The sequence below is a fragment of the Muntiacus reevesi genome, chromosome 2 (assembly GCF_963930625.1).
Source record: "Muntiacus reevesi chromosome 2, mMunRee1.1, whole genome shotgun sequence".
Classification (NCBI taxonomy): Eukaryota; Metazoa; Chordata; class Mammalia; order Artiodactyla; family Cervidae; genus Muntiacus; species Muntiacus reevesi.
Window position 1 is genome coordinate 247,820,024 of NC_089250.1, and position 27,899 is coordinate 247,847,922.

General features: G+C 53.2%; 2 protein-coding genes across 2 annotated transcripts; one reads left to right on the plus strand and one right to left on the minus strand.

The window, feature by feature from the left end:
* The first annotated feature begins 291 nt into the window (after window positions 1–291).
* Window positions 292–24,796, plus strand: PSKH1 (protein serine kinase H1). Its single transcript, XM_065925585.1, has 3 exons — window positions 292–410; window positions 9,752–10,778; window positions 22,553–24,796. Exons 2-3 carry the CDS (start codon window positions 9,822–9,824, stop codon window positions 22,868–22,870), a joined length of 1,275 nt encoding a protein of 424 aa, XP_065781657.1. The 5' UTR covers window positions 292–410; window positions 9,752–9,821; the 3' UTR covers window positions 22,871–24,796.
* On the minus strand, window positions 24,793–26,973 carry CTRL (chymotrypsin like). Its single transcript, XM_065925586.1, has 7 exons — window positions 26,922–26,973; window positions 26,189–26,292; window positions 26,022–26,098; window positions 25,819–25,906; window positions 25,499–25,661; window positions 25,289–25,413; window positions 24,793–25,202 (listed from the first exon to the last, which is right to left on the minus strand). Exons 1-7 carry the CDS (start codon window positions 26,971–26,973, stop codon window positions 25,068–25,070), a joined length of 744 nt encoding a protein of 247 aa, XP_065781658.1. The 3' UTR covers window positions 24,793–25,067.
* Window positions 26,974–27,899: the final 926 nt, after the last annotated feature.

Here is a 27,899-nt window from a genome sequence, read left to right on the forward strand (position 1 = left end):
CCCTTAAAATGCACTACGTCCCCAAACTCGCACTATAAAGCGCCCTCCACGTCAACCAGGACCTTGGAACGTTCCCCCTACTACCCACGGTGCCTGCCCAAACCTAGGGTCGAGACACCTGGAGATACAGAGACACTCCCTCCGGGAAAAGAGAACGACCCTGTACTTAAGACGTTGATTGGCAGGACAGGCTCGGAGCGCAACCAACCGCGTAGCCGGCTCTCCCGAGCCCGCCTCCGCCCCGCCCCGTGGGAGGCTGGGATTTGTTTTGGCGTCAAGCGCGCGCTGTGATGACGCCACGACGCTGACGCCTGAGGATGGCGGCCGCGGTGGTGGCCGTGGCTATACCCGCGGCCCGGAGAGGGTCAGCACAGTCGCTCAGACGCCGAAGAGCCCGCCGCCCGCGCGAGGTGAGGCGGCCCAGCTCAGGGCGACAGCCCCATGGGCGGGAGGGGCTGACGAGCTGCAGCTCCGGTCGCTTTCTGGAGAACTGGGCCCATTCCTGCCCAGCCCGGAACCCTCGGCCCATGCCCGAAGTCCTCGGCCCATGCAGGCTGCGCCGGGGCCTACGGGACTGCGGAGCAGGCCAGGCTATGGCTGCTTGGGGTCCCCAGTGTCCACGACTTAACTGGCTTTGAACATGCTGCTGTGCTGGGTAGCGCGTCTCAGGGCCAGGTGGACGTGGTCAGCTGACCTGCCTGCTGGCCAACCGGTCGGCGTTGGTCAGGGTGAACTAACCTGGTTGTCCTCACTGCCTTCTCGTGTCTGGCACCTACTCCACACCTCCTCCTTTGCGACTGAACGCCAGGGCTGGGAGACAGCTGGTCGCTTCCTTATTCAGGCTGGGGAAGAGCATACCCAAGTCGAGCCGGGTCGCCTGCTTTGCAAACCAGTTATCCCTCTACTTTTATAAGGGGAAATCCTGCTCCCCACGTTCACTCCCTCTCCTTGAAGCTGTGAAGTGCTAATTCCCACTTGAAAATCTGAATAAGTCCTTTCATTGCCTAAAACTGGCCTCTTGGTACCTACAGGATAAAGGCCAAGCCTCAAAGCAAGACGTTCAGGTCTTTTCATAATCTGGTAGAGGAATAACCCCGAGTCAACACCTGGGCCTTTCTGTCTCCTGTTTACAGTTTGGTGTTGGAAGTATGTTAATCTGCTCTTAACTTCGTGTTTTAATACCATTTTGCTTTAGATATGCAATTTTCTCACTTTGCAGTTCTCTTCTTTCCCCCCAGCAGTATGGAGATTTTACATCTGTCCCTTAAAATCCACCTTAGATTTAATTTCCCTGGAAACGCCTCCAGGAAAATATGTAACTGTTGACTCCTCTGTACTTCATGTGACCACTTTGGGAGTTTATTGTGTTGTGTCATCTGATAGTTGGCCTAGGGCCTGTGTCTTCTGTGTGCATCTCAGTGTCTGGCTCTGCTGGCATAGGAGCTAATTTGGCTGTGATAGGTTGCTGATTTAAGAATGCATACAAATTCAGCTATGCCCCTGAGCACATGTTAGGGGCCACAACCTGTGATGAGCACAGCAATGTGTATGTCCTGTTTGCACATGCACATTTATGCATGTGGTAGATGGTGTAGCCTTGGCAGCCTTGATGGTCTGAAGTTTCCTGGGGTGGTTTTTCAAAATACAAATTTAAGAGTTTCATTTTCTGAGATTTTTATTCAGGGTATCTGGAATCTGGTAGGAATCTATTAAAAAAAAAAAAAACTTTCCATGTGGGACTTCCCTGGTGGTCCAGTGGCTAACTAAGACTTTGCTCACATTACAGGGGGCCCAGGTTTGATCCCTGGTCAGGGAACTAGATCCCACATGCCACAACTAAGTTTGCATGTTTCAGCTAACAGTTCAAATTCTGTAACTAAAGATCCTGCATGCTGCAACAAAGATTGAAGATCCTGTGTGCCTCAGCTAAGACTCGGTTGGCACAGCCAAAAAATACCTCAAAAAGCAAAAACCTCCTTAGATGACTTTACTATATTCCTTGGTTGAAGATCTTTGTCATCACACCAGGAAACAGTTGCATCTTTGTCCAGTGGGAAGGGCTAGCTGTGGCTTGTGGCACACACAACTGTTGCAGTCTCGGGGATGCAGGAAGATTTGGTGGTTAGAAGCATGGGCTTTGGAAAAAATTAGGTTCAGTTCTTGACTTTGATGATATCTTGAGGTTCTTTGAGTCCTAGTTTGCACATCCCATAATAGGAGTAATCACGCCTACTTTATGTGGTTGGAGAGAGGAGTGAGAGTGCATATAAGATGCTTGCTCAGTCATGTCTTACTCTTTGCGACCCCATGGACTGTGGCCTGCCAGACTCCTCTGTCCACAGTATTTCCCAGGCAAGAATACTGGAGAGTGGTTTGCCATTCCCTTCTCCAGGGGATCTTCCCAACCTAGGGATTGAACCCTGGTCTCCTGCACTGCAGGCAGATTCTTTACTATCTGAGCCACCAGGGAAGCCCTTATATGCGACGCTTAATACACTTGGAACTCAGGAAATGAAAGCCACTGTTATTACTAATGGTTATTCTTCCCAGAGTTCATCCCTTGTCAAAAGGGGATCTCATCTTAATAAGCCTGTTTGCTCTTCAGATGGAGACTTGTGTAGGAAGCTACCTTGTGTTATACATTTCCTTGAGATAATTTCTAGTCGTCTGGCAAAGCTTTAGCAAAACTGTGCCTCTCCTGAGGGTAGTTGCAGTTGGCTGTTCCCCTGGAAGACATTTGGATTGCTGACTCATTGAAGGGCGGGCTTGCTAACTCAGTAAGTGGTCTAGATCTAATTGCAGTTCCTATTAAGTTGTATAAATGAGAAAGTGCAGCTTTCAGGAAACCTGTTTGCTTCTTAAACTGAGCTGGAGCTGTGCCTCACTTGGAATGGACTACTCTGAAGATACTATTGTCTGTGAAATCTGAACTAATACATACTAGGGTTCCCTGTCACTCACAAGTTCATAGTTAAGCGAGTGAGACTTCGGTTTAGGCTTTTATTTTACGTAATAAGTGTGAGTACTTTATGTGGGCAGCTTTGATCTTCTTCAGTGCTTCCTAAGTGTGAGATACGAATTGGCTATTTGTATCAAAGTATTGACCCTTAAGCTCTTAGATAGCTGAGAATAGCTCCATTGACCCGGAGCGCACAGAGAAGTATTTGAGAAGTACAGCGCTGAAAGAAAGGAAACAATTCTGCTTGTTGAGAGCTGGAGAGAGATTTATTTATTTGAACTTTGTTTTCTTCCAAGAATCTTACTCAGTGAGTATTAAGCCAATTTGTGTTGGCTTGGTCATCACTGAGCTAATTCTTGGTACAGCCCTCTGTTGCCATGGCATCCCATGTGATGCTAAAGTAGAAAAATGTGCTGTTTTCATTTGCTGGAGGAAAATAATCACAAAGGGCCCCCTTCTAGTTTGCTGGCCTGGAAGTGGCCTAGCAGTGTAATAAATCAGGGGACTCTTGATGTGGAACCATCTGTGCTGTAAGTTCCTTGAGAGCAGAGGTTATAATTGCCTTCTTTTTGTCTGTCACAGCCCCTGGCAGAGTTCTTGGCCCTCAGCAGGAGCTCAGGAAATAATTGTGGGTTGAACTTTGGGATTTTGGAAGGAGACCCCCAGGTACATTGCCAGAGGCTGTATTTCTGATGATGGGATGGGCAGTTGGTGGGATGTCTCAGATGCAGTTGTGGGTCAGGATAAATGAGGACATGACAGACTTTAAAATTTTTCATCTCAGCCCTAAAGCAGAAGTCTCTGCTCATTAATTATTACCATGTAGAGCAGTGGTGCATAGCTGGAGTTTGCTAAGCAATGGGGTCCTGAGTTATTGTATTCCAAGAAGAAGTCGTAACTATTTTTATTTTGAAACAGTGTTAAAAGTTAAAGCATTACAGGAGTGAATAATGAACTGTGTCTTTAGATGCAAACACTAGTCATTAAAAAAAAATAATTTGTATAATTGGTGTATATTCCTCCAGTTTTTTTCTTATGCATTGCCAGTCTATACATTTGTACAGTATGTTGTCTTTTCATTTTTCATTTTCTTTATGGTTTCCTTTGCTGGGCAAAAGCTTTTAAGTTTGACTAGGTCTGATTTGCTTATTTTTGCTTTTATTTCTGTTGCCTTGGGAAACTGATCTAAGAAAACATTCGTACAGTTTATATCAGAAAATGTTTTGCCTATGTTCTCTTCTAGGAGTTTTGTGGTGTTTTGTCTCATATTTAAGTCTCTGAGCCATTCTGAGCTTATTTTTGTGTATGATATGAGGATCAGGGTTTTTTTTATCTAAAGTGATAGACTCTTGCCTGCTATCCTTACTTGCCTCGTGATGGTTAGAAGTGCTGTGTTCAGTTCAGTTCAGTCACTCAGTCATATCCGACTCTTTGAAACCCCACGGACTGCAGCATGCCAGGACTCCCCATCCATCACCAACTTCCAGAGCTTGCTCAGACTCATGTTCAGTGAGTCAGTGATGCCATCCAACCATCTCATCCTCTGTCATCACCTTCTCCACCTGCCTTCAGTCTTTCCCAGGATCAGGGTCTTTTCCAGTGAGTCAGTTCTTCACATCGAGGGGCAAAGTATTGGAGTTTCAGCTTCAGCATCAGTTCTTCCAATGAATGTTCAGCACTGATTTCCTTCAAGATGGACTGGTTTGATCTCCTTGCAGTCCAAGGGACTCTCAAGAGTCTTCTCCCAAACCATGGTTCAAAAGCATCAATTCTTCTGCGCTCAGCTTTCTTTATAGTCTAACTCTCACATTCATACATGATTACTGGAAAAACCATACCTTTGACTAGATGGACCTTTGTTGGTAAAGTAATGTCTCTGCTTTTTAATATGCTGTCTAGGTTGGTCGTAGCTTTTCTTCCAAGGAACAAGCGTCTTTTAATTTCATGGCTGCAGTCACCATCTGCAGTGATTTTAGAGCTCAAGAAAATAAAGTCTGTCATGGTCTCCATTGTTTCCCCATCTATTTGTCAGGAAGTGATGGGACTGGATGCCATGATCTTAGTTTTTTGAATGTTGAGTAAGTGCTGTGTAGCAGTTCCTTATTTCTGGGATTCCTGAGAGATAACTGCCTACTTCATTTTGATACCCTTTCAAAACACGAGAGCGGAATATAGAGATCTTTGTAGGTAAGAGGTTGTGAAGTTTTGCCATGCAGAACAATGTTACGAGGTGTTACTGAAGACGGCTGGGCGCCTATGGGCCCCGGCCTGGGAGACATCCATAGACTCCTGTGGCCAGGAAAACTTTCAGGATCCATCCTTGTCCCCTGCTGCGAGGCCCCTGGGCTCCCCACAGATGGGTCTGGCAGCTTATGGACAGACTGTTTTGGAGTTCAGATAACAATCTGTAAGACCCAAACAGACCCAAGAACATTGGCTTCCTCTGTTGTTGAGGACGTTTATACAGGCGCCCAGAAAACGTGGCTCTGGTCTAACCACCAGTCTGGCCTCTTCCTGCTACTTGAAAGTTTCTGAGGTTCTGGGATTGTTGCCCTGCAGCCAAAAGAAATCTGAGAACCAGACCACCTTTTGCTCAGTGTTAACAAACACTGAGTGGCTGCCCTGAGCTCACCACTTTGTTGGGAGCCAGAGAGTTCTAGAATCTGAGAAGCGTCCTCTTTCCTCAGGAGGCTGACAAGTCTGGTGATCTTGACTTGTTACATCTAGATCTAAACATTACCTAGAACATAGCAGTGAGCAGCATGACCCAGGTCGTACCTGGAATGGAGGTTTCAGAAGACACACCCCTCAGAAAAGATCCACGGTAAAGGTTCTTTGATTCACCAGCTGAGTGGTATGAGGAGGGATTGCGGCCTTGACTTGGTGAGTCTGAGCTTTGCTGGGCCCCAGGCACTTCTGGAGTCTTTATGGTTTGGCAAAAGGAGCTCTGGATGGAGAAACAGATTTTGGTTCGGTGTTGGCCATCACTGTCTTGAGTGGCTTCGGTAAATTTCTGCCTTTCTGGCCTGTCACGTTTGTAAGTGAGGACAGTAGTGCTGAGTGCGCACGCCTGCTGCTCATCCTTACCTTCTGTGAGGAGTACTTTGACTCCAGCTCAGAGCTTCCCTTATGGTTCAACTGGTAAAGAATCTGCCTGCAATGCAGACCTGGGTTTGGTCCCTGGGTTGGGAAGATCAGCTGAAGAAGGGAAAGGTTACCCACTCCAGTCTTCTGGGGTCACAAAGAGTCAGACACAGGTGAGCGACTTTCACTTTTCACTTTCAGAGTTGAAAATGTGGAAGCCGACTCTACAGACATTGGTGTCTTGAGATGGAATAGTAACTTGTGAGAGCTGGTATAGTGTGACTTTCCTGGAAGGTCACTTCCTGAGACTTTCTTCATTCACCGCCACCCTGGTCACTCTGCTGGGAACACATACATGAGAACTAAGGACAGGAAAACTCTGCCCTGCTTCCCAGCAGGAATTTTCCAGCCTCTTCTCTTGTATTTGCCTTTTTCACCTAACCGCTGTGGAGAGAGAATTTAGCAGGTGTGATTGGAGTGTGGAGCAGCTGTGATGATCTAGAGATCATCAGCAATCCCCTTTCTCAGAATCAGCACCCTCTTTTCTCTACTCTTAGTCTGGAGTTGGGAAGGTGGAGTACCAGCATCAGCCTATCTTTGAAACGTTTCCAGCTGGGACAAATGTGAGAGAAATGACGTCCCAGAAAGGAAGAAGGAAGGTCAGAGAGGGATAATCCTTGACTGTGTTAGTGCTGACTTGAGATCCCTGCTTAGCCTAATTTAAAGTGAAAAGTCAGGCCTTTTCTTTTGTAAACCTTAGTTTTTCTCATCAGGACCAGACTAGGTATGCACATTTAAACCATAAGAGCCAGTGGGAATATCTGAAGGCAGTTATTTATTTTGTGGCTCTAGGGCTCTGCTTCCCCCCTGGGAAGAAGTGACGTTTGAGGAGCTGTGCTGGGGTCACCCATGCAGTTTGTCTTCTTTCTGCAGGGTGGTAGGTGTTGCACAGCATGTGGTCTTAGGGATCTGGGCCTGTGTTCTGTCAGGAATCCTGGCCCGAGAGCTTTTTTTTTTCTTGAACTGTAGCCCTTTACTGCAGTCTTGTATTTTTCTCTGAAGAAAGAGATGAGTCTGCAAAATTCCAAAGTCCACAGTTTTTGTTTTGTTTTTTTGCCACACCTTACAACTTCCCTTACCAGGGATTGAACCCGAGCCCCCTTCAGTGGGAGTGCGGAGTCCCAACCATTGAACCACCAAGGAAGCCCCAAAGTCCTAATCTTTGGCCTCTGTGAAAAAGAAACTTGTTTATAAATGCCTTTGTTTAAATGTGATTTCCTAAGCTCCTATATGGGATCTTCTGGGCATTGGAATGAGAAAAGCCTTGTGATGGTTGAGGACGCTTTTCTTCTTCTGTGAGGAAAAATGATAAGTCTCATTCTGAGAGTCTTATTGACACGCTGATTAAGACCTGAGCACTTAATCTCTGGTCTTTGTATCTGATGGGCTGATTGGTAATCAAGGTCTTGAGTATGTTTCCGTGATGAGCTTGTTTCTGGGGAGACTTGGCTGCATCAATCAGTTATCACCATCTTGGATTCAGATCCCCCCTCAGGGTCTCCGTGTGGTTGCTCTGTGACTCCCGTGGTACCCCAGCAAAGCCTCCCTGTGTTTCTCTCTGCTGCCTTTCCTGAAATCTTTTGCAGGCTTTGAAAGGGGCTGCAGGTGGGTGTTGGTGTTGCCCCTGGGCAGTCACAGAATCTCTGACCCTGACCAGCTGTTTTCAACCATTAGATTCTACATCTAGGCACCCCACTTCAAAACATGCTGAAGTGAACCTTTCCCACTGCTTCCCAAGCCCATCCTTCCTGCTGCACTTCTCACCTTCTGCCCAGGATCCTGAGTGACGGACTGGAGTGCCGTTCTTGCCTCCTTTGACCCCTGTGTCCAGCCTCCAGTCCCTGTCAGTTCTCCTGCTTACCGCGCTCTGTTCCGCCCCACGGTCTGGGCTTCCACCCTCCTGCCCTTTCAGTCCACCTTGACCGCCCCCCACCCCCAGTTCAGCTTTATATTTCTTTGGAACCACAGAATCACCTCTCCTTGTAAACCCTTTGGTAGCTTCCTGTCACCTCCCAGGAAGGTCCTGGCTCCTCGCTGTGACTTCTGCTGCTCTCCGCAACCTCATTCCTGCTGGCCTTCTAACGCTGCGGTGCCCAGTCCTGTCTTCGCACCGCCACACTCCCTTCCCAGGCTCGGGTCGCCGCTCTGGACCTTTGGGCTTTGAGTGTGTTATTCTCTCTGCCGGAAACAACACGCCCACCTTTCCTCACCTGACTCACTCTCACTTCAAATCCAGCATGGGGGTCATCTCCTCCACAAAGCTTCCCCTAACCCCTGTGTCATTTTATATGTGTCCCCTGTTGTTTCTTAAGCCTAGAACTTACAACAAAAGTTTTGTTGAAATTCCCAGTTTTGATGTTTTGCTCTTCATTTATACTGTGAGTTTATTGACCATGCTTTGCCAAGTATTTCCCAAGTATTAGCATACTTTGGGGTATGTTAAAATATAACCTGCATTGGATTCCTTATTCATTCTTGTATCCCTAGTAGATGTTCAGTAAACGCTTGATCTGAGTTGATCATTTTATCCCCAGTTCTGTCTGTCCTCATGAACAGGACATTCTCAGCTTTTTTCTTTCACCCATGAGGCCCTCATGTAAACTTTGAGAAGGGAAACTTGGATAGAAGCACCCTCTGGAAAGTGGTACTTTAGCACTTGAGCTTCTCCCAGGGCCCCTCTAGCCACATGGTGTTGTTAATAGTTGGAACATCTTTGTCTAGGAAACAAATGGGGAAGGCTCCTGGATCCTCTTCCCACAGAAGCAGAGTGCTCCGATCCACAGCTACAGTCTTCTCTGGATGAAGTTGTTAGTGTCCTTTCTGAGCTCAAGTTCCCCCCTGCCTCTTAAATGAAGCCCAGGCTAGTTTGGTGGCCCCCTGGTGGCAGCGTGCTAAGGCTTGTGGTCCCTATTTCACTGGGATTGATTGCATCCAGTGCTGGGACTTGTGTGGCATTTTAGCCACTCAAGGAACAAGGTGTTCAACTACTTGGGTTAAGATGGTGCATTAGCAAAGTAGTGGGCGCAATCCAGGGAACAGTGGAGGTAGGGTGGAGACCCAGGGCAGGGGGGGTGGTGGTTTATTGTAGTGGGGAGGGGATCAATCCCTACAGAGGGCTTGAGGGGCCAGGAAAGTATCCATGAGAGAGGAAGCCTTGGGGAAAAGCAGCTTTCCTTGCCCTAGTGGGTGATAAGTGTTGGTGAACAGGCCTCCAACATGCCACACCCTCATTTCAGAAAAGATGAGTCAGAGTAATAAGAGGAATGATTTTAACCTTTAAAAAACACAGGACTTCAGCTGTGATAAGGGGCCCAGGGAGAGCAGCGGAGAGGGAGGGTGGAGGCAGTGACAGCTGAGCCTGGTTCGTGTTCCTGCCCCTCTTTGAAGTTGAAGAGCAGCTTGAAAAGCAGACCCAGGTCCATCAAGACCATGGAAGTCACACCCAGTCTTTCATCAAGGTCCTCCATGGCCTCTGGTCTCTGAGCACTCAGGGGCCAAAGCCATCCTCCTTTCCAGGGAACCATATTAGGATCATGTCATCAGGCTAGGTTTACCCAGAGATGGAGGGGGAGGGAGTCAGGAGGATGGCTGGAGTCCTTTCAAAAGTGTCCCTGCTGTGCTGAGTTGCCCTTTCTTCCATCCGTGTAGGTGTAGACGGGGCACTGCCTGCAGAGCAGGTCCTGCCAGCCTCGCTAGGGAGGATGCCCCCGTGTCCGTGATGGGCTGTGGGACAAGCAAGGTCCTTCCTGAGCCGCCCAAGGATGTCCAGCTGGATCTGGTCAAGAAGGTGGAGCCCTTCAGTGGCACTAAGAGCGATGTGTACAAGCACTTCATCACAGAGGTGGACAGCGTTGGCCCTCTCAAAGGTGGGTTTCCAGCAGCCGGTCAGGGTGCAAACCCCGGCCCTGGTGCCCCCACCACCGGCCACACAGAGCCTCCCTCAGAACCACCACGCAGGGCCAGGGTGGCTAAGTACAGGGCCAAGTTCGACCCCCGTGTGACGGCCAAGTACGACATCAAAGCTCTGATCGGCCGAGGCAGCTTCAGCCGAGTGGTACGAGTGGAGCACCGGGCCACCCGGCAGCCCTACGCCATCAAGATGATCGAGACCAAGTACCGGGAGGGGCGGGAGGTGTGTGAGTCGGAGCTGCGCGTGCTGCGCCGCGTGCGCCACGCCAACATCATCCAGCTGGTGGAGGTGTTTGAGACACAGGAGCGCGTGTACATGGTGATGGAGCTGGCCACTGGCGGAGAGCTCTTCGACCGCATCATCGCCAAGGGTTCTTTCACCGAACGTGATGCCACTCGGGTGCTACAGATGGTCCTGGACGGCGTCCGGTACCTGCACGCGCTGGGCATCACACACCGAGACCTCAAGCCGGAGAATCTGCTCTACTACCACCCTGGCACCGATTCCAAGATCATCATCACCGACTTCGGCCTGGCCAGTGCCCGCAAGAAGGGTGACGACTGCCTGATGAAGACCACCTGTGGCACGCCTGAGTACATTGCCCCCGAGGTCTTGGTCCGCAAGCCCTACACCAACTCTGTTGACATGTGGGCACTGGGTGTCATCGCCTACATCCTGCTCAGTGGCACCATGCCCTTTGAGGATGACAACCGCACCCGGCTGTACCGGCAGATCCTCCGGGGCAAGTACAGTTACTCGGGGGAGGTGAGTCTTCCCCATCTCAGGGATGTTGGGGAGGGCCCTGGGTGGGTGGGGGTTCCTATCAGGCAGCCCTTGATCAGGGTGGACGTGCTCTTGGAACCATGTTCGCAGGGCCAGGCAGATGACGTAAAAATAATGAAGTGAGACTAATAGGGTATGTTAGTTTGGATTCTCCAAAAAGTGAGCCCTGAGACAAGGACTTGGGAGCAGATAATTTAATTGGGATGTGATTTCAGTAAGCACAAGTGACGGGTGGGGATCGTGAGGCAGAAAGGGAGAAACAGTTAGAGGTACAAGGAGAAGTGGACGGCTGCTGTGGGCCAGAGAACTCAGCTTCACTGGGGGCCCTGCAAATAATCATGCAGAACGTGCTCAGAATCTTCCCACTGAGGGGCAGGAAAGAGGGTGGGTTTTCATCTGCTGACCGTTGTATGAGTTGAGCATTTCTTCGCTGAGGCTTTAAATCCCTGGCACTTCCAGGCTGTTTTGCATGTCAACTAGTGGTGGAGAAAGTCCTCAGGCGAAGGAAGCAGAGGGATTGAGGCACTGGCAGTGGGAAGCTGTCAGCTGAGAGCACTGCCTCTGCAGGCGAGCCCAGAGGTGGGCCAAGAGACCGCAGAGCAGGGCGTCCCCCTCATCTGCTCCAGCGGCCTTGGGCGAGCCAGTGACCGTGCCTTCTCTAACAACAGCTGCTTCTCACCTCAGCCCGGTTTTGCCATAGAACAGGGAGGACTCCACGCACCCAGACATTCCAGTTTTTTTAAGAGAAGCCAGAAAATCTGATCTTAAAATGTTGAAGTATAATTTAAGCAGTACCTCGTGCTTAACCCAGCAGATGCTTACCTCCTGGCCTAAGTCAGCCGGGTGGCCTTCTGTCTTGTGTCTTTGGATCCACTGATAACCCTAATGCCTGACAAGGTCTGTTAGGTTTCAGCACTGCTGGAAGCCGGAGGGAGTGCCGAGAGAGTGAGAACTAGTCGGTCCTCAGGCAGGGTGCTGACCAGGTCGGAGACAAGGCTCGCCCCAGGAAACATGGAGCACGGCAAGCTGGATAGAATGGTGTGCTTGGGGAGGCTGTGAAGAGAAGGACGTGGGGTTGCTTTATGTGGGAGGTGAGGTAAGCTTTGCTGATGACAGGATTCTGCCAAGGCAGGGAGGGACCCTGCAGAGTGCTCCCCACGGTGTTCCTCCCAGGCCTGCACTGCTGTTCTTGCCTCCTGGACAGTCCAGAGAGAGCAGAGGAGCCCTGGGACTAGCCCCTTTCTGCAGCCCAGCTTTCCTCCCATGAATGTTCCTCCCTTGCCTCAACCGGTTGGCCCAGAGTGGCATTTTCTACAGGAGTCGCCCTGAAACCTCATGAAGGCAAAGTGCCCTAGCGCTTGAGATCCTATGCCATCATCTTCCCTGGCAACTTCAGGCCATGGTTGTGGTCAGTCAAGGACTTCCTTCCTGTGGGCCTGGGGGCTGGCCTTCCCTGGGCAGTGGGGGGGCTCCCCAGGTCATACTTCAGGGTGATGTGAGGAAGAGAGGGAAGCTGTCTTCTTCAACTCTGTGCTGACTACAGATGAAGGAGAAACGGTGACATTTTCTAGCTCTTTCCTAAAGTTTTTAACGTTTTCATTCTTGTTGCAAGTGGATTCAGTAGAGCAAACACCCACTGGCTGGGAAGCCCCAGCTGTGATGGGGTGGTCACAGCAGGCACCGCCCTGGTCACCCTCTGGGCCGGGTTTCATCACAGGTCAGAAGACCCAGAGTCCACCTCACAGGGCAGTGTTGTGCCAGGACCCTGCCTGGCTTGCCCTTGGAGTTCCGTGTGGTGTAGCAAAGCTACAGAGGGAGGGAGGTTTCCCAGGAGTTGCCGACAGAGGAGAGACTTTGCAAAAGTCTGTAGGTTTGCCCGAGAGTTCCTGATTCTGGCAATTGTTGATGAGGCAGTTTATCTAATGGGAGCTTGCGGAGTCTTGCTAACTGGCTATTGATTGCCTGAGGGTGAAAGAATGACAAATGAATGGGGTGGGGATTGTGGGCACAGACTGGGTCTCAAGTCTCTGCTTCCTGCTCCACTGCAGTCACGTGGCTTGAGTTGGGCTCCCAGTGTGAGGGGGGCACCACCCAGTCATTAGCCCCCACTGCCCTTCATCTGTAGCTGAAAACAGTTCCCAGTTCCAGAGGCAAATCCTGGGCAGCCCTGGTGGCCCCTGTCTGTTCCCAGGAGTTTGGCTCACCCCAGGGGCAGGTTCCACCACCAGTGCAGAGAGCTCTGGGCTGGAAGGAGTTTTTCCAGGATGTTCGCTAGGGAAGCAGGCCTTATCATTAGATCAGGCTTTGAGCTGGAGACCAGGCATCTTTTTGTCCTTGTCCCCATGGACAAGAATGTCCATGCCTGCCCATCAGTGCACCGGGCAAGACACAGAGAGACAGGAAGGCCTGTTCCCCATCCCCAGGAAACCTGAGAGTGCCCAGGAGAAAGGACGAGGAATAGGGAGTGAGCACAGAACGGACCCTTGTTGGCAGGCACGTTCCAGCAGAGGCCTGGCAGTCTGGAACATGGGCCATGGGGCTCCGGTCAGGTGGTAGGACTAGTCCTCCTTCTTAGCACTGGGCTCTGCCTCCATCCTCACTAGCCACCTATATTCTACTGTGTGATGGTCATTCACCCTTATGAAGGCATGCTGAATAAGAAGGTGTTTCTGAGTCAGAAAGAAAGACATTCTTACAGGGGGGTTTCCATCTAGCTTCCTGTGCAGGTAAAGGCCTGCCCACTTTGAGCTCAGCAAGTTCGGAGGTGTGCATTTCTCTGGACAGGAAGCCCCGTGGCACTCGGTGCCTTTCTGAGCGGCACCCTGCCCCCTGTGGTGGTTTCTCACGTGCCAGGCCCTCTCTGCTGTGCTCATTTCTGGTGGTTTCTGGCCCTGAGCCCTCGGCCAGACTCAGTGGTTTCTGTGGGCCGGCATAGAGGACATCCTTCAGCAGGCGGACTTTGAGAAGGTGGAAGCTCAGAGAAGGGGATGTTGCTGACTCTGCTCCAGAATAAACCGGAGATGATTGGGAGCAGTAGAGCAGAGGTTGACAGGGCCGGGTCAGGCCTGTGTGTGTTGCCGGGAGCTCTGTGGTCCCAGGGATTCTTTGGAGATTCCAAGCATTAGGTGGGAGGGTGGCGTCTGGGTGCTCCATAGCAGGGAAGTGCATCGGGAAGTGCTATGGGAGACTTGCAGAGGAAGACCCACTGGGGGCTAGTGGAATAATCCCCGTTTGGAATGAGGAATCCTGGTGCCCTGGGGGTGTTTGGGGCAGATCAGCGATTCCAGAGAGTGGGCCCCACATGGTACACGTGAGCCGTAGTTAGGGAAGGGGAGTTGTGGGGCAGAACCCTCCCGCAGAGCTGCAGGAGGAGCATCATCTTACGAGGCAGATCTAGAAGGGACCTCCAGCTGCCTTCTTACCTGGAGAGTGTGTCCAGCCCTGCTTTGAAAGCCCTGCCTGGGGCCCAGCAGTGGAAGGAGGCACACAAGTGGGGCCTCCTTCATACCTGCCCCACGATGCTGACACTCTGGATGCTCCAGCCCCCAGCCGTGGTCCCGTACTTCCCTCCATCCAGGTCCGAGATGTTTGCTCCTTTCACTCCTCACACTAGGCTTTTGCTCAGGACTTTCCCTCTGTTCCTAGTGTCAACCTGAGAAGTTTGACCAGCTCTCGGTTATTCAGTTCAAAGATTGCTTCCATTAAGAATAGTGCCAAAAAAAAAAAAGAATAGTGCCAACCCTTGCCATCGTGTAGGCTGCTGAGTACCAGGCACAGGGCTGAGGGCGCTACACCCAGCATGTCTCATCTCTACAATAATCTTGCCAGTAGGTATAATCCCCTTGTTTTACAGATTGGTAAGCTGAGGCTAGTGAGGAAGTAGCTTGTCCAGAGCCTCACAGAGGGTGCCAGGACTGGGATTTGAATCTAGGCCCTCTTGGCTTCTGAGTTCTTGACCTTCCCAGACCCATAGTCTGCTTTCCCCAGCACGCGTCCGTCAGCATGTTGCTGGAGTCTTCGTTTCCTCCCTCTCCCAGGCTGTCATCCGTGGACATCTCTTCCCTCCCTGGCCTGTAAGTTTCTGAGGACAGCATGTGTATCAACACACGTTCACGGTGCTTTCCCCAGCTTCTTGAGGGCAGCACCAGTGGTTGTCAGTGATGCCCTGGGCAAGGACCCAAACGGGACTGTCAGGCAGACAAGATCACTCCTGCTACCTGGAGTGTTCTCTTCTGGGCTGGTCCCCAGGAAGAAGTGAGGCACCTCTTGGAGATGCAGTTAGGGGGTTGTTGGCCAAACCTGCCTAGAAGCAAATGCAGGGATCTTGGGAGAACAGAGAGTTCTGGGAAGGAGAAGGCTGTGGCAGGTGATTTAGAGAGGCGAAATCTGAATTTTTATCCAGTAACTGGAGGTACTGGAGTGGAGAGGGCCAACCTGGGGTCGTGTTGGAAATGATAGGGAGACATGTTGGCCAGATACGAGGAAGGCCTGTGTGAGTCTGAGAGCAGGTTGAAGACACGGTCACCTTGAAGGAGCTTCCTCTCACAGGAGGCCCGAGGAGATCTGGCGCAGCTGCTGCTAAAGGAGTGACACAGAAGGTGAATCACCATCTGTAGACCATACTAGAGGGCTGTTATGGTCCCACCGACTTGGAGATGCTGTGATTCACTTGACATGAAATGTGACATTGTGGGCCTAATGTCATTACTTTTGTCAAGAGTTCTATTCCTGGAGGCAGGATGGATGAAGAGGTTCTTGTGGGACTGATGACAGAGTGAGGCCATCAGCAGCTTTGCTGTCTGCCACATTTAGCAGCTTTTAATTGTCACCCTCCTCTGCTTGGGCAGTCTGTGAGCTGTGGGCGGGCCCAGGTGATGGCACCAGGAACAGAGGGGCTTGGGCAAAGCTCCTCCCAGAGCCTTGCTTAGGAGAGTGAGTGCTGCCAGGCAGGGGCCTGAACCCCAGTGGGAGAGGAAGCCCAGCTGCCACTCCCCAGGGCATTGTGCTAGTGAGGGGCTGGCTCTCCAGGGTGGTGTCTCTGGGCTGCAGGCTGACCATCCATCCCTTTGGGCCAAGGGACACCTGCTCAGGGCCAGCGAGTTGCGCCCTGTGGTTGTCTTACCCTGCAGAGCCCTGCAGTAGGGTGAGTGCCCGGAGCCAGAGTGGACGTTTACGAGCCCATCCCAGCTTGCCGCCGCACCTCACAGTAACTGAGACATGTGCCGTTCTCCCCTGGGATGCCGAAGATAAAATGAGGTGTGGAGCGTGTGGTGTGTCCTGGTGCTCTCCAGGCGGAGGGCCCAGAGCCTGTGGGGCTGCTCGTGCAGCCTGCTTCACGTGCTCCGACAGGGAGCTTCCAAGGGAGCAGGGTAGGGCCTTGCCCGGGAGCTGTGGAGAGGGCGGCCAGGGCCCATGCGAGGGCTGGAGATTGGACGTTACAGGCAGCAGAACAGGATGCAAGGAGGCAGGTGGCGGATTTCCAGGCTTGTGCTTGGATTCTACTAGACGCTTTAAATTGCCTCATGTTGCCACTGTCCATGTGGGTAGGGGCTCATGTGTGGCCCTGGGCCACCACCGGCTCCGTGGAGCCCCGCTGTCTTCTCGCTGCTGTTGCCTTGGTTACACACTCACCTCCTGTGCTGGCAGAAGCAAATGCCTGTCTCCCCACATTGTTGCACTGAGCCAGTTTAGCCAAAATACTTTACTCTGCCCACCTACGGCACCTTGTTACCCCAAGGTCCTTTCATCACTGCTGTTTCCCACCCCCTGCCAAGGTCTCTTCAACAAAGGGGTTTATCGTGGGTTGTGTTTGGAGCGGCTTCTGGTGCCGCATCTGTCCCCTCCCTCTCTGCTCTTCCCATTGTCTGTCTCCGCCTGCAGAGCTCTGCTATTTCACAGGCCCTGTTGTTTCTAGGCCCTTGAGTTTCTCTGGGAGCTGCTGGGGTGGTTGCGCCCACATTCTGACCTCTTTAAATCTGCTGTGACCTCCCACACTCATCCCCCAGCCACCCCCACCGAGGTGGTTAATGATGACCTGATCCAACCACCCCCCATGGCCATACCTCTCCAAGCTCTCCTTCCTCAGAGGTTTCTGTCTCCCAGTGTGAGGATGATGCCCAGACCTGAGCTTCGCTCCAGTGGGACCCTGAGTCACCTCATCTCTTCACTTCTCCTGCCTGCACACGTAGACCAAGTACCTGCCCTCAGCCGAATCATTTGTACCCAGGGTTCCAGCGACACAGACCTCTGGGGACAGAAGCCACAGTATGGATGACATGCTAACAGCCACCAGGATTCAAACTCCCTCAGAAATTGTTAGAATGGTAGGAAGTCTTACAAAAAACAAATGCCAGGGTGAGCCTTGGAAATCACTTGACTTCAGCAGAACTCATGTGTGGAGATAGAGGAGACCATTATGCAGCTGGCTCTGAAATCCAGAACCTTTTAGGGGCTGTTCCAGGACACTGGTAAAAACAGACATCACTTGGTCACTAACACAGGTTGTCAACATCCTCGATTCCAAGGCCAGCATGCAGCACCCTTCCTCACTCTTGACTTGCGCCCTATCGCCCCCCTGTCCCTGTCCTCACACTGTGGACTCTGGGCAGGGACACGGGGGGGGGGGGGGCGCGGGTGTGTGCAGGATTTCATCTCATTACTCATCTTAAGTTTAGAACACAGCTTTAGTAACCTTTAAGTTGTCACGCCTTTTCTCATTTTATTTTTATCTTTGAGATTCTCTGCCTCTTTTAAAACTCTCTATTATCTTCCTTCTTTTTCTCCTGTCAGACTCCTTCCCTCAACATCTTTCTCTGCTGCTCAGGTCCCCCTACCCACATTCCACCCCAGCGTGGTGGGTTCTCTCTGGTCTGGACGTTCAGACACCAGGATGTGAGTGTCTTGCCCAGAGGAGGAGGCACGGGCTCTATCACCACACAGTGTCTAATTCTGCTGACTTTTTCACAACGCCTTTCCTCATGGTCCACATCAGAGTGTGCTGTTCTTGGCACACTAATAGTTCTGCTCTCCTGAGAAAGTCTGAAGCTCCACTTCCCAGGATTTCCCCTGTGCCTTTTGCTCTCATTCAGACTCATGTCACTCCAGGAAGGGACCTCTGAGGCTGGTAGTGCTGGATCTGAAAATACGTCTTGAGACAAAGCTGAGGGAAGAACTGAGTCATGGCAGCAAAACCCAGGCTTCTCTCCTCCCTTCTTCCCCCAGCAGCTCTTTCTGGGCCTTCCTCCTCTGCCAGGGAACCTTCCCCAGAGTCGTCATGGGCTGGAAAAGAGCCCGTGGAGGTCAGGACATCAGCACAGCTTAAGTGTCAGAGGCTCTGCTTCTGTTCTTCACATGCAGCCGAGTGGGGAAAAAGATGGGGAGCCATCTTCTTAGAACCCAGGCTTCAAAACACTTAGAATTCATTCAGTTCCTCCATTTTAAAAGTGAGGAGGCTGTAGGTGGACCTAGGATGCAGGTCATGGGCATTCCAGCCCATCACTTCAGTCTCTCACCCAGATGCCATCCCAAAGAGACACTGGACCCCTTTCTCCCCTTGCTTGAGAGTGGTCAGACCCACTTTCCAGAGGGAATCTCGGGTGAGCCCTGTGAGCTAGGCCTGCTGCTGAAAGGAAGCATCTTCCTCTTTCCTCTGCGGCCAAGAGAACTGGTTCATCCTTATTCTCATGCTTTAGCCCTTGGACTTAGCTACTTGGTTGTAGTTCAGGTAACATCCTTGCCAGGCCCTTGTGATGGTAGAGCTGGAGCAAGTGAGTGAGACTAGGGCGGGAGGAAGTGCATCCTCTGAGCCAGAGTGGAAGCCCTTTCTGGTCTGGTGCCCCCTCCAAAGGGAGAGTCAGATTCTACTGCTGAGCGTCACCAGGAGGGAGCTGTTCTGCAGAAGCAGGGCCATGAAGAGGGGCGAAGTTGGTAAGGGGGTGTTCATGCGTGAGGACCTCTCTCCACCCTGTTGGTTTCTGTGCTGTTACAGTATCGGGAGTAGGTATCTGAATTGCAGGGACTCTGGGAGTTAGAGTGTAAGGAGAAGGGTGGCTGGTTGGCTGCTCAGAAACAGGGTGAAGGTGATGCCCTTCTTCCTACAACCTCTCCTTGTCGTCCTCGGGGCCGGGCCCCTCGCCCACACAGCTCATGCGAGTCTGGACAGAAGTGTGGGGGCTGTCACCCGGAGGACTGCAGCTGTCCTCTGGTCCCACAGCAGAGGGAGACTGGAGTGACTGGGGCCAAGGCAGGCTGACACTGTGATGTTCCCTTCCATGCCTCTGCCAGCCCAGAAACCGGTGGAAGCCTCTGGGAGACTGGCCAGTGGTACCTGGGGCCTGTCCCTTCTGCCACCCACGTGAGGCCCGTATGTGTCCTTGATCTGGCCCCAAGTGTACTGAGGCAAGAGTTCCATCCTTTACCCATAGCTGGCAGTTAGAGCTGTGGAAACTGGAGGGCATGACAGTTTGTGTTTTTTCTGTTTCTCGTTTTGACTGCACCATGTGGGTATACAGGATCTTAGTTCCCAGACCAGGGATCAGACCCATGCCCCTTTCTGCTGGACTGCCAAGAAGTTCCATCTCATGTTCCTTTTCTTTTTCCTCACTTGGCTGCATATCAGGAACAGAATGCTACCTGGCCCGTCAGTCAGATGCTGCTAAATATGCTCTTGTGGCTGCAGAGGCCTGAGCATGTTGGGGAGGCAAGTGGGTTGGTCTGCAGGTGTTGATCACTTTCTTAGGAGGTGCTGAGTTTGACTTGGCTAGAAGCGTGGCCAGGTGTGGGTGTGGAAAGCCTTGCTTTTCCTTTGTGAGCCCTGTTGGAGACCTCAGCGGGACTTCAAGGGGTCACTCTTCTGGAGGTCAGCATAAGCCCCTGCCCTGCTGTCAGAGGGCTGGCTTTAGGACCACCTTTCTGTATTGGGCCTGTTTAGCTTCCCACTGCAACGTCCCTCAGTGTGTGAGGATTAGGCTGGGTGCCCACTGCACAATCTGGCTCTCAGGACGGGATGGCTCGAGTCACATTGCCTTAAGGGACCCACCTGGTTCAGCTGCTCACAGCCCTTTAGATTGGGGACTGGTGGGCGGGGGTGGGGGTGGGGGTATGCTGCCAGCAAGGGTGTGCTGGCCCTCAGACTAATGAGCTCATCGGCATTCCTCACAGTGCTGTCCATACACAGTAATTGGAGAGGCGAGCGCCTGGGGGGAGGAGGAAGGGCCAGTCAATTGGGCTCACTTTGGTTCTAACGGCAACAAGCAGCAGGAGGTGATGCCTGGTGTGAGCTGTGTCACTTTGGAGACAAAGATGCTTAAGCCCCCAGTACGGGTCTGGGGAGAGGCACCTCTGAGACCACCCTGGACTGGTCCGGAGCTGCAGGGGGCCTTGGTTTGCCAGGGTATGGATCTGAAGTGGGGGGTGCCTCCCATCCATCCATGTTCAGGCTCCTGACTTGTTTGTTCTGTCATTTGAGGAGGATGGGTCTTCTGGCTAGAGGAGTCTCTTCTGGATAGACTGGACCAAGGGCCAGGGGCAGAGTCCATGCCCCAGCCCTGTTTGGCTAGCCTGTGCTGCGGCCCTGTCTTGGAGCTGTCCCGCCAGCAGGCCAGGCTGAGTGGCAGCGTGCTCCCCAGTGATTTTTCCTTTTCTTGGAGACCATAAAAGGGCAGCACAAGCCCAGCCGTTCCAGCTCCGGGTTTGCTCTGTCCATCCGTGGCCACATTATGCCTTCATTTTTCTCGCTCTCAAATGAGTGACAGGGCTGCAGATGGTCTGGGGTCTAGTTTGGCTGGCCCGTCAACAGTGGTTGCTTGTGTTCAGGTGGCAGCAGCAAGCCCCGGGCTTTCTGGCGCTGTGAGCCTGCAGCTGTGTGGCAGCTGTCCAGTTCAGTCCCCCTGCATGTCGGCCTCAGTATCGGAGCCCCAAGCTACACAGGCCCGCCTGCAGGGAAACTGGACCAGGCTGCTGGTGTGGGAGGGCTATTGCTCCCTGCTCTCCCTCACTGCTCTCAGCAGAGGACTTAGGGTCCCTAACTGCCCACCTCCTGGAGGCCAGTAGCTCCCCAGGAATCACTGGGAGCTGACCCATTGGTTAGGAGGACCCTGGTAGGTAGCTGTTTAGAAACCTGGGCTTTCAGTCACTTTCTTCCAGTTTGGCTCAGTAGAAGTTGATTTGAGATTTGCCTTCCAAAGGGCAAGTAATGATAACAACTCCCAAGTCGTCCCATCCCATCTTCAGGACTCCAGATGGGTCTTTTCTTTGTCTCCTACCCCTTCCACCCACTGCCTCCCTGCCCTCCACCAGTACATCAGCATTGGTGGGGAAGGGCTTGGGGAAGAGTTGGAGCTCAAAGAAGCCAGGAGGAGGGTGGTGATGGTGTGTAAGAGCGTCTGCTGGGTGGACATGCAGCCACCCCAAGTGTGGCCTCTCAGACTTTCCTGAGTCCCTTGGTGTGTATGTTCAGGGGTTCCTTAAGGTGAAGGGCACCATGGGGGTAGACCAGGCAGACCACCCTCTCACCTGGCAGAAAGGAGGGTGATGGTCTCCCTGACCTCCCAACCAAGCCATCCGGAACAGGCTCAGCAAAAGTCCAAGCCACCCACCCTTTAGAGAGTGTCAGACTCCGTGCCAGAGTACTCCCAAGAGAGGCAGGGACTCAGAGCCATGCTGCACGCGCCCTCCTTCAGCAGAGTAACTTGAGGGCCTGGGCCTCTGAGCCCCATGTCCTAGAAGCAGCTGCAGGAGAGAGTACCTATCAGGTGCCATGCATGGGTTGTTTACTCACTGAGCCTCTATCTGCTGTGTGCCTCCTCTATACCCAGCAGTAGGCACTGGTGATTAGCTGAGCATAGTCTAATGAGCACAGTAAACTTGAAGTTGTTGGAATAATTGTTTAGCACTGGGGGCTAAGAAGGAGTATGAGCAAATGTCTTTTAACCTGAGAACTGGGGATTCAGCCAGGTGAAGGGTTGTGCAGGCTGAGACCTGGAGACAGATGACTATTTGGTGTGTGGCTATGAGGAGGCAGCTGTGGGTGCATGTAGCTGAGCAGGCTTTGTGCTGAGGAAAGAATACACTAAGATGAGGCTGGTACAGGACACTGCTGTGTGACTTAGGGAAGTCATGCAGACATGAGAAGTGCCCCTGAGAAGGGTCCCGGTCCCTGCTGGGCTCCCACGATCCCTCTGCCTTCCCAGCAAGTGAAGAAATCTAGTTGCCTTGAATTTTTTCCTCTTCTCTCCTTGGCTGAGAGGCTGAGGCTGATGCAGAGAATGCAGTGGTCATTTTGGCCACTCTTTCAGTTGGAGAGACGACAGGCCCTCTCTGTAAGGACTAGGAAATGGCCTGGAATGGGGTGTCCTGGGATGGGAGCTAAAGTTCAGCTTAAGATGTGGTGGAAGATTAGGTCATTCTCATTAGATCCCCCTGAGTTGTAGTGTCCTAGGGTAGGAGGGGTGGTCTTGACTGGGGCCACCTCCTTGAACCAGGCTTTGAGTCCAGGGCACCTTAGAAGTTTGTTTCTTGGGGAGGGGTGGGTCCTTCTCCTTTCACACTCCATGTCACCTGGAGAGTAGCCTCTGCTCAGCACTGGGTGGGAAGGGGAGGCTCAGAATGATCTACATGGGAGGAGCGGGGCGGTGCCTCTCTCTGGGGGTCGAGCCCAGGGCTGCTGGATAGGTCTTGAGTGCTGTGTGGGTGACATCTTCGTCCTGGGGAGGGCAGTGTTTAGTGTGCTCAATCTAATGCTTGTCCTTGGCCTCTAGCCCTGGCCCAGTGTGTCCAACCTGGCCAAGGACTTCATTGACCGCCTGCTGACGGTGGACCCTGGCGCCCGTATGACTGCACTGCAGGCCCTGAGGCATCCATGGGTGGTGAGCATGGCAGCCTCTTCATCTATGAAGAATCTGCACCGCTCCATCTCCCAGAACCTCCTCAAACGCGCCTCCTCGCGCTGCCAGAGCACTAAATCTGCCCAGTCCACACGGTCCAGCCGCTCGACACGCTCCAACAAGTCCCGTCGAGTGCGGGAGCGAGAGCTGCGGGAGCTCAACCTGCGCTACCAGCAGCAGTACAACGGCTGAGCCACCAGCGGGATGCAGACATGGTGGGCCCCAGCCTGGCCACACACTGCTGGGCCCAGCGCCCTCTCTAGAGATAGACCTGCATGGTCCAGGGTAGGTGAATGGCCCCAGCCCCTTCTCTGTGCCTTCAGCAGCCCCAATCTTCACTCTGGGCCTGAACCTGGTGGGACAGAGCGGAGGGAGTCCTGGGCCCTATGAACCCTGAATCTGATTTGGCACAGATGCTCCTCTTGGTGGACAAGTGCTCTGGTATATATTGGGGGAAGGGCGGGACCTGGCCTTCAGTCTCACCTCTTTCTTGGCTCTCCCCCAGACCAAAGGGGCATGCACTGCCAGGTAGGGGGTGTCCTGTGGTCTCAGGACTCTTTAGGACAGTTACTTCTGGAACTCCCCTTTCCCCTACCAAGCCTTCTCCCTAACCCCCCGCCCCCATGTTTCATGGCATCCTGACCCTCATGATTATGCTCTAGTGAGAGGCCCAGGTAGGCCCATAACTTGTGCCTTGGCTGGACTTTCAGCCCCTGGATAAGTCTAAACAGTCTTCCACCTCCCAGCCCAAATCTGTCTTCCTTCCCGGTGTCCCCAGGGACCCCTCCTGGCCCCAGAACTTGCCAGGATCTCTCGTGGGAAGACCATGGAGTGGTCCTTGGCCCTCTGGACTGTGTGGGTGTGTTGGTAGCAGGCTTGCTCCAGGCTCCAGCCTCTGACCTTGAGGGTTCCTGCCACCAGCCCACCACCCTCAGTGCCTTCTTTGCAGAGCCTACTATCACCTCACTCTCTCCCTTAGATGCCCGTTCTTTCTATTCCCCAGGTGCCTCCTTCCCAACTGTGGGGAGTTAAAAGGAGCCCCACTGCTGCTACCTGGGGGATGGGGGCACCTGGGTCAAAGCAAAGGACGGGGGCTTCTGAGGGAGAGCCCCATCCGGGTTCCAGCATCAGCCCTGGTTCCAGCCTTGGTGCTGCCGGTTGCTGCCTCACTTCAGGCGCTGCTCTTCCCTCCTCTGCAGCTGCACGAAGGCGCCATCTAGTGTCGGGCACAAGTGTGGACCGCCTAGGAATGCCCACTGTGCCCTCCTTTTATCCTCCAAGAGGAAGTGGGAAGGAAGGAGGGGCCTGGGGCTGCTCAACTGTCTCCCCTTCTGCTGAGCTTCTGTTGCAGCTCCCCCTGGAACTTAGCCGTACTGTGTGACCTGCCTCTGAACCCTGAGTGCCTGGGGGCACTGCCCTCCTCGTGGTGGCCTTGCTTGGTCCACCCTGTCCCCGCTTCTTTTCACAGCATTACCCTTCCATTCTGGGCCCCACTGTATCTCCGTCCGGAGGGAGCCCCATGACAGGTGGGTGAAATTGGATGACTGCTTTCCCAGAGGTCTGAGCAAGACCATCCCCCATCAGTCTTGTGCCTCCCCTCCACCACAGACCAGGGGGCCCGGAGTCCAAGCCCCCTCCCTCCACAGCTGCTCTCTGCAGGTGGGGAGGAGCCAGGGCCCAACTTTAACTTTAGCTGGCCTGCGGGTCCCCTGCCAAGCAGGGAGGGTTTGGCTCTCAGTTCCTCAACTTTTTGCATGTGCCACCTTCAGTGGGAACCACGCCCAAAGAGACCACTCTGGGCCACGTCACCTGTGCCTTATACACCCGCTCCTCTGTCTCCAGTGCTCCTTGCACAAGACGGTGGCAAGCCCAAGTCCCATGGCCTCAGAATTCCCCCCACTTCCGCAGGTGCCTCTGGGGATTTATTTCCTATTTTGACCAGGATACACCTGGTCCTGAGGGTAGGACAGAGGGAGTTTGGAGACTTGGGCCTTTGTGATGCCATGGACTGTGGATGGAGAATGTGCAGTTATTTATTTTGTGTACTCAGTCTGTAAAGGTATCCTCTGTACTCAATAAACAGGCTGCCTTCCCCAGGGAAAGCTGCCCCTTCATTGACAGCGCGGCCTTCTTGCTGTGGACCAAGGGGTTGCCCAGGAGGTGGTAGGGTGGTAGGGGGAGCTCAGCCCGGACATAGCTAGTCTAGGAGGTTCTTGACTCCTCAGCACGTGTTGAGCCAGAGGACAGAGTTCACTTGGGGAGTGGGACCCCCAAAAGCCTCTCCTTTTCCCTGAACCAGGAAGACAGAATAGGCAGCAGGACAGGGGGTGTTTATTGGGCCCCAGCGGAGCCTGTGGTGGGCTCAGTTGTAGGCTCTGACCTGACTGACTCAGGTACTGACCCTGCTGACCTGAGTGCTCGTGGCAGGCGTGGGCACACTGCAGTCACTGGTGCTCCAGGAGACAGTATCCGTGAGCACCCATGTGTTCCCCTTCTGGCAGACAAGCAGGCCTCCAGAATCACCCTGGCGGAAGGAGAGGGGAGAAGTCTGCATGCGGAGTTGGGTACCACAGGGAAGTGCAGAGAACAGGACAGGGGCCCAGCGCTCACCTGGCACAAGGAGGCCCCTGCACAGATCATGGAGCTGGTGATGCATGAGCCCCAGTACTGCTGGCACCATCTCACGGTGACCAGGGGCAGAACCAGCCACCACAGGTGTGCCCAAGTCACACTGCCTGTGGGCCGGGCGGGGGTGGTTAGGGCCCAGATGGCTTACCCCTACCCTTCCCTTCCACCCAGATTTTTGACCCAAGTTCTTACCCACACCACTGAGGCACCCAGCCGGCCATGTGAGGCCTTCAGGCAGTGCCTCATTTGAGGAAGCCAGGCAAACTGGTGAGATGCACATTGTGTACTGGGCTGGGGAGGTGAGTGTCAGTAATGTGAGATCATTGTTCATGGTGGTGGGATTCCAGGAAGGTGCCTGTGGAGCCAGGAAGGGGCCGTGTAGGATGGGCGTGGGCACAGGTCTCCAGGGTGATGGGTGCCAGGGGTTAGGCCAGGGCATCCTATAAGTTCCTCACCCCCACAGCCTACACACCTACACTGCCTACCCTTCCTTTCCCATCTGCAGCCCAGGCACTCACCACGAGATGGACACCCTGCAAAGGCTGAGCCCTGGATGCTCGGTCGTACTCACCCAGGATGACAAAGTGGCAGCCAGGGCTGCAGTGAGAGTGGGTTGGGCAGCCAGAGGGAGGGCAGAGTGACAAGGGAGGGGCCTCCAGAGCAAGGCGGTGGGGAGGTGGGGCAGGGGTGGGCAGGGAGAGGGGAAACACCCACAGCGTTGCAGTGGGCAGCCGTGACCACCCAGGACTGGACGATGAGGGACCCACTGCAGATGCAGAAGCCTTTGCTGTCCTGGGGTCAGGGGTTAGCAGTGGGGGTGGGCCCAGGCTACACCCAGGCATGAAACACCTGAGATCCTGCCCCACCGCCAGGGTCCTGCACCTGCAGGGACACCTCCCAGGGCCAGGAGCCTGGCACTGCGTTCTTCCCATTGACAGTCCTCTGGCTGAAGTGCAGTGCTGGTTTAATGGCAGGAACGCCGCAGCCTGGCCATTTGACTGGAAAGGACCTGCTTCCTGCATCCCCCCATTTCTCTCCTCCTGGGTGCCCCCAGGCTGTGTCTCCAAAGGGGTTCAGATCAAGAGGGCTCTTAGCACTGCTCCTTCTCTCGTGAGCACCTCTGGGCCTCTACAGCAATCTCAGCTGCCCTATCCAACCAGCCCCAAAGTCCTGTCCATTCTCCCACATCTGTCTCCATCCTACTCACACCAGCTCTACTCCACCCCCCATCCCAGGCCATTCTCCCTGACCCAGGTGTATGTAGTCCCCTTCCTTCCTAACCTCTCCATTGACTCCAGACCTCAGCAGTCTGGACCCCACATACAGCCAGATGGCTCTTCTTAAACTACACATCCACCTTTTGCTTTAAAGCTTCCTAAACCCTCCCCTGCTCCTGGACCTGGCCCAAGCTCCGGTCCCACTTGGGAGACTGGCCCCTGCCCACCACCTCTTGCTTTCTCCCAGCCCTGCCACATCATTTTTCCTTTGCCCACTCTGTCTACCTGCTTGCTTTCTAGCCACCCCAGCCCCTTCTCTGAGTCCCTGAGCAGGAAGCCTGGGCTGGTATTGGGTTGCCCTAAGGCTGTTCAGTCAGGGCTGGGCCAGGCCCACTCACCCCAGGAGGAGCCAAGGAGGACCAGGCTAAGGGTCAGTCTGAGCAGCAACATTACAGCAGACTTGAGGCTGAGAACTGGGCCTGGCTTTATCAGTCTCCTTGTCCTTGGGCCAAAGTCCCAGGAGTGAAGCTGAGCAGCTCCTTTCCATGCTGCATCAGCAGGAGGGTTCTCCTGTGTCAGAGCCCTCCACCCAGGCCTTATCCGGTAGAGCCCAGGTGTGAGGCTCTCACCTCCTCCGTCCCCCAAAGCCTGGCCTTTGACTGGCTCCCCACCTCACATCCCAAGTGTTGAGCACCAGGTACTAAGGGCTTGTGCTTAGCCTTAATGGTGACCACCTGGTGGCTGGTATCTACCTGTACCAGCTCTACTGTGGAGAGCCAGGACCAGTGGCCAGGACAGGGCAAATCCTAACACATCATCTCAGTGATTCCTTATTAACTTGAAACAGAAGTCATGGTTTGCTCAGGGACGTGGTGACTCTCCTGCCACATGGTGTGTTTGGACCAAAGTTTCATCTATCTGGTTCCCGAGCCCACACTGTTCATGATGCTATCTAGGAAGAGTCTTGTGCACAGGAGGGCAAGGTATGAGCTCTTGGTGACTGACCGACCCTGGATGGAGGCCAGGGGTAGAAGGGTGACAGCCATCAGACCTGACAGCGTCCAGGCCTTGGGGCTCCCATGGACAAGCCCTGGTATCTACAGCCCCTTCACTGAAGAGCTTCAAGCCGAGCCTGAACTGCAGGAGAGAAGACACCCGTGCGCAGAGTTGCAGTGAGTACGTTGGTTTGCCTCCTCCTAGGAGTGTGAGCACTGTGGTTGACTCAAGAATACATCAGTCAAAACAACAAGAAGAAAACAAATAAGTTAATTGTTGACTGGAGAGAAGGATAGGTGATAAAACAAATATAACAAAATACTAATTGTAAAGTCTGTGGTGGGTATATAGGTGTTCAGTGTGCAATTTTTTTTTTTAAA

What these genes read in the sequence shown, in the direction of transcription:
- PSKH1 (XM_065925585.1), top strand. Translation starts at nt 9,822, where the DNA reads ATGGGCTGTGGGACAAGCAAGGTCCTTCCTGAGCCGCCCAAGGATGTC. An exon ending in AGTACAGTTACTCGGGGGAG is followed by an intron (nt 10,779 to 22,552) that starts GTGAGTCTTCCC and finishes CTTGGCCTCTAG; the next exon opens with CCCTGGCCCAGTGTGTCCAA.
- CTRL (XM_065925586.1), bottom strand. Translation starts at nt 26,973, where the DNA reads ATGTTGCTGCTCAGACTGACCCTTAGCCTGGTCCTCCTTGGCTCCTCC. An exon ending in CCTCCTTGGCTCCTCCTGGG is followed by an intron (nt 26,293 to 26,921) that starts GTGAGTGGGCCT and finishes TCAAATGGCCAG; the next exon opens with GCTGCGGCGTTCCTGCCATT. An exon ending in TGGGTGCCTCAGTGGTGTGG is followed by an intron (nt 25,414 to 25,498) that starts GTAAGAACTTGG and finishes CCCGGCCCACAG; the next exon opens with GCAGTGTGACTTGGGCACAC.